Source organism: Arachis ipaensis, chromosome B06, assembly GCF_000816755.2.
Source record: "Arachis ipaensis cultivar K30076 chromosome B06, Araip1.1, whole genome shotgun sequence".
Classification (NCBI taxonomy): domain Eukaryota; kingdom Viridiplantae; phylum Streptophyta; class Magnoliopsida; order Fabales; family Fabaceae; genus Arachis; species Arachis ipaensis.
The window spans coordinates 27,317,519-27,322,702 of record NC_029790.2 but is presented as its reverse complement, the minus strand read 5'-3'; the positions used below and the strand labels follow the sequence as shown (position 1 = coordinate 27,322,702).

The following is a 5,184-nucleotide window of genomic DNA, read 5'->3' as shown; positions in this document are numbered from 1 at the left end:
AACACAGTACCGGACAATTGAGTGCGCGGCCACACCTGATCCCACCACGGCAGACGAACTTCCCTTTTTCGCATTTGGCAGTGTGGGCCAGTGGCACCGCCCAAAATCTAACCGAAAAACCGAGTAGAAGCGAACGACCGTTAGTTAGGAACGGCCGTCACCGTCAAGGTAGGGTCCATACCTAAAATCAAACACACCCAATGAGAATACGACAGGTCACTCATCAACTTAGCTGGAGACACGATTTATTCGCCTCTGCAGAATATACGCATTCCTTTCTTTTCTTTTCCTTTCCACCTCCACGTTCCTCTCCTCATCCTCCATTTGCTTTCATTTCCCCAAGGTAGAGTTTTCTTACACCGATTTTTTTTATTTATTATTTAATGTTCGTTAATTAATTAATCATTTATTTTCATTTTCGTTAATGTTACTTCCCGATATGGCAAAGAAATAGCAAACAGAGTGCGTGAACCTCTCCTTCTTTCTTTTAATTTACCCCTTCTCCGTTTATAAAGAGAGTCTTCTATATTTTCTTCTTGTAGTCACAACTCACAACTCAGAACTATTCACTCTTCTTTTCTCAGTATCTTTTGTTGAGATCTGCGCTTGTTTGGCTTCACTTCTTCTGAAATAGAGACTTCAATCTTGTACCGGTTAGCTTTGTTTCCTTTTTCCCGCTCTGTTAAGCTGCTTTCCCTGTGTTACTCTTCTTTCTTTTTTTGGCTGATTTTTTTGTTTTGTTTTGTGTTAGTTCACGAACTCCGATCGCTTTCAATGTATTGTTATCAGTTTTGCTTCTTTTAATTTTTGAATCTTTACCTGATTCATTTTGAATCGCGTTTGTTTTCCGCAAAGTATCTCTCTGTTATATTTTCTTGAGGTTTTGTGGTTGTTAGTCGAGTAGAAGGTTATTGTTTCTGATTCGATTTTCACAGATCTGTTTTCGTTTTGGTGTTGATATTTTCTACAGTCTCTTTCGATATTTTCCATTTTCTTTCTATTTCCTTATTCGGTTGAAAACGTTTTCGACTTGGAAATGGAAAACGTTGCCTATGCAGAAACTTTTGCAGGATCCTTGCATGTGTTCGTGTTATGTAAATCATCGCTTTTGTTCTTTGAAGTTGATTTATTTCGTTTCTTGACTGTCAGTGGGAATCCGAAGGTGCAAGACGCCATGACTGAAATCGTGACGGAAACTGCGAATGTAAGTTATAAGTGATAACTAGTTCGTAACTTGTGGCTCTGCTTTTTATTGGGAATCTTAGATTGGGAAAGAAACAAATCGTATCTATTTTTAATTAGGATAATTAGTGTCGGTATTCACACGGCAAATCTTGTTACTTGTGATGATTGACTTTTATGATGTCATTGATATAATATTACTTTATCTTATAAGTTTGCTTTCGATGATCCTAGACAGTAGAAAGGAATTATTCGAAAGATTTTTTTATAATTTTAAAATAGATATAATAATTGAGATTATGCTCCCTTATTGTACAGAAATAAAGTAGTTGCTAGTACTATGTTAATTAATGATTTATATTTCAGGCTGAAGAAACAGTTCCAGTTCCCCCAATTGAGACTCCAGAAAAAGTTCCCATGCCTCTTTATTCCTCACATCCACCTCTTAATGAGAGGATTATTTCATCCATGACCAGGAGATCTGTTGCTGCACATCCTTGGCATGACCTTGAGATTGGTAAGCATGCATTCAGCAATATGGTGAAAAAATTATGACATGTTATTAATTCAATCGCTATGTTCTCTGCTTCTTTTTTCTTAGCATTATTATTTTTAATTGGTTTGCCTAGCTAATAGTAATTTCTCCTCAATGTAGGACCAGGAGCTCCACAGATCTTCAACTGTGTAAGCATATCATGACTATCTTTTATTCTTTCTTTCCTTTTTTGTTTCTCCATTTTCCATTAAATGCTATATGCTATATAATATATATAATATTAGAATTGGCACTTAGATAGATAGATGCAGAACATTTCTTCTATTCGGCATTTGATGATAATCAGTATAGTAGTACAGATTTTTTTAACTTTTTATTATTTATTTATTTTGAAGTTGTTCACTGAATTGAATATTTTTTTACTTTTTCAATGGACGTAACATAATAGCTGAGATTAGATTTGATCAATTTTGTAATGCAATGTGGCTGAGTGTTGTAGGTGGTTGAGATTGGGAAAGGAAACAAGGTGAAATATGAACTTGACAAGAAGTCGGGACTTATTAAGGTAGGTTATAATAATGATTGCTCAGTTATTTTCACTTATATACTTGATTTTGAGATCTCTTGCTGAATATGAATGGATCTTGTACAGGTGGATCGTGTGCTTTACTCATCAGTTGTGTATCCCCACAACTATGGTTTTATCCCACGAACTATCTGTGAGGACGGTGATCCCATGGATGTCTTGGTTATTATGCAGGTACTTTGTTTGTTCAATATTTCAACGTTTTCCTGTAAGCATCATGCTTATCTTCACATGGAAGTATTGCAACTTCATTATGTATAAAGCTCCTGCAATTGTCTGCATATTATGTGTCTTATGAAGTATCGAAGTAACATTAACCACCAACTTTTAAAATCCTCAACATAGATTTCTTACTAAACTATATTCTGCTGATCCAAAGTTTAATCATGTCAAGATATCGGCAGATGTACTCTTATTTGACAAATTCAGCTAATGATGAATAAATTCTTTTTGCACATTTGAGTCCATGGCTTGGTGGTTGTCTCGCATGCTTGTCTCATCCCCTCTCCCAAATACCCCCTAAAGTCTTCCATCTGAGTCATACAACTAATAAAATCTTTTCATTTATAATAAGATGTATCTTAGTCATTGTGGTATATACTTTTTCTGTGGCTAAGCCTTGCTGATACTCGGACAGGAGCCAGTTCTTCCAGGGTGCTTTCTTCGTGCCAAAGCTATTGGTCTCATGCCTATGATTGACCAGGTATATTTACATTCCTCTATTCCCGCGTATGAAGAACTTCTCCTTTGATCATTGAATATCGAGAGCCGTTTATTCCAATGAAATACAGGGTGAGAAAGATGACAAAATAATCGCTGTCTGTGCTGATGATCCGGAGTATAGACACTACAATGACATCAAGGAGCTTCCTCCACATCGTTTGGCTGAGATCCGTCGTTTTTTCGAAGACTGTATCCTTCCAAAAGACAATTGAACACACTGGTCCATTAACGGCAGCACATTGAAATATATTTTATTTTTTCCTTCACAGATGAATTAGATAAGAAGAATGAGAACAAGGAAGTTGCTGTAAATGACTTTCTGCCTGCTTCAACTGCATTCGAAGCTATCAAGCACTCCATGTAAGCCTTCCATCTCACTTTGACACTTGAGATTTGTTTACTTTGTCCTGGCTAACCTGTATTGGTTCAAAAGTTTTGCGGTTACTATTTCTCGTAGTAAATAAGTCGTGTGTGATGGCTGATATAACTTTGTTCTTTTGGTCAATTCTGAAGGACTCTGTATGCTGACTATATAGTGGAGAGCTTAAGGCGGTAATCGTTGAAGCTGGCTCCGGATTTGTTTGGTCGGTCTCCTCCTGTCCGTCGGAAAACTTTTGAATATAATTAAATAGTAATATGATGATTATGGCGAAAAGAAGTAAACCTTTGTAATCTAGTTGCATGTGTGATGTGTCTCTCATCACATGCTTAGTTTATTTCCAGAGACAGTTGTTTAGTTTCAAGCACATTTTGACGTCTGTACTGCTTAATATCAAATTCGGTCAGTCTGTCTGGCCTTTACCTCTCAAATGAATCTACTGAAATGGAAAAACCACGCATGTTAAGTGCGGATTTTCATTTATCAAAATATAGATGGAAATTTTTATATAAATAAATTAAATATTTTATTTCCCAATATATGTAATTTATGAGGTATTTACTAATTTAGGTATTATTTATCTCGTTTATAGTGTAATAATTATGAACTTATTTTGTTTATATATTTATTCTGTAAACGAAATAAGTGACGTTTTTATTTGGTTTTATCTTGTTTGTAAACGAGAGTTGTAAAATTTTAAAAAATACACATATTTCGTTTGCAATATAAACGTGATACTCGTTTAAGAAATGAGATATATATATCATTATAAAAGAAATACAATTTAAATGATATTAATTTAATTTTTATTTTTAAATTAATTTAATTTTTTAATTATTACTAATATCTTGATATAGTTATTTTTTATTTTTTTTTTACCAAAGATAGGAAATTCGAGCTATTACTCATTGGCACAAAAATTTGAAAAGATAGGAGACTTATTACTCATTGGCACAAAAATTTGGAAAGATAGGAGACTCGAACCCGCAACCTCTTAATTGAGTATGGGGAGTCTATGCCATTTGAGCTATTATTCATTGGCAAAAATTTGAAAAGATAAGAGACTCGAACCCGTAATCTCTTAATTGAGTATAGAGAGTCTATAGTATTTGAGCTATAACTCATCTTGATATAATTATTAATACTAATATCTTATCAATACTAATATCTTAAAATGATTACATTACATATTTAATACAATTTAATTTTATACTCAGACGGTTACAATAAATGAGATACACTCGTAATTATGTATAAACAAGATAAATAATGTTGTGTACCTCCTAAATTATATTTATTGGTAAATAAAATATTTAATTTATTTATATAAAATAATTTTCCAAATATGGATCGTCTATGGACTATGGTCACTTCGTCACATCTTTAGTTGGCCTCATTATGGTGTTCCTAACATCTTTGAAAAATTAAACTTTTATTTATTGTGACTTTTGTATTTAATACCGAGGCAAAATGTTTTGGATATTGTAAAAAAAGAGCTTAAAATATAATGATTTTTATTAATAATAACTTTTAAATAAGTTATTTTAGAAAATGGATTCTCAATTTTTTTTAACAATTGAGAGAATAAAGTGTGATCTCTCATCAATTATTATATAAATAGAACCAAGAAAAAACGAAGGATTATATATCACACTTTATTCTCTCAATTTTTTTTAACAATTGAGAGGATTCATTTCCCGTTATTTTGTGTTTGGAAAATTATTATAGAAGTCCTTGTTTTAAAGTTGTGCATTAAATAGGAGTGATAAAATAGTTTTTGAAAATATGAGAAGTCACATTTTTTAACTTTTTCAAAAA

At 33.0% G+C, this 5,184-nt stretch overlaps 1 protein-coding gene across 6 annotated transcripts; it reads left to right on the top strand.

Annotated features, from left to right (window-relative positions):
- LOC107648203 (soluble inorganic pyrophosphatase 4) lies at window positions 7-3,903 on the top strand. Of its 6 annotated transcripts, none has more exons than XM_016352173.2 (12): window positions 285-343; window positions 449-462; window positions 585-653; window positions 1,150-1,204; window positions 1,549-1,699; window positions 1,838-1,866; window positions 2,178-2,243; window positions 2,331-2,438; window positions 2,902-2,967; window positions 3,056-3,176; window positions 3,266-3,347; window positions 3,501-3,903. In XM_016352173.2, the coding sequence occupies exons 4-12, from the start codon at window positions 1,175-1,177 to the stop codon at window positions 3,541-3,543; spliced, it is 696 nt and encodes a 231-aa protein (XP_016207659.1). In that variant the 5' UTR covers window positions 285-343; window positions 449-462; window positions 585-653; window positions 1,150-1,174; the 3' UTR covers window positions 3,544-3,903. The 6 variants fall into 6 exon arrangements, with proteins under 6 accessions (XP_016207657.1, XP_016207658.1, XP_016207659.1 ...); XM_016352174.2 differs by having other exon boundaries at window positions 288-343; window positions 455-462; XM_016352172.2 differs by lacking the exon at window positions 449-462 and having other exon boundaries at window positions 228-343.

Coding starts and splice junctions, on each gene's coding strand:
- LOC107648203 (XM_016352171.2), top strand. CDS start 201: ATGAGAATACGACAGGTCACTCATCAACTTAGCTGGAGACACGATTTA. Junction 344..1,149: donor TTTGCTTTCATTTCCCCAAG/GTAGAGTTTTCT, acceptor CTTGACTGTCAG/TGGGAATCCGAAGGTGCAAG. Junction 3,348..3,500: donor GAAGCTATCAAGCACTCCAT/GTAAGCCTTCCA, acceptor TCAATTCTGAAG/GACTCTGTATGCTGACTATA.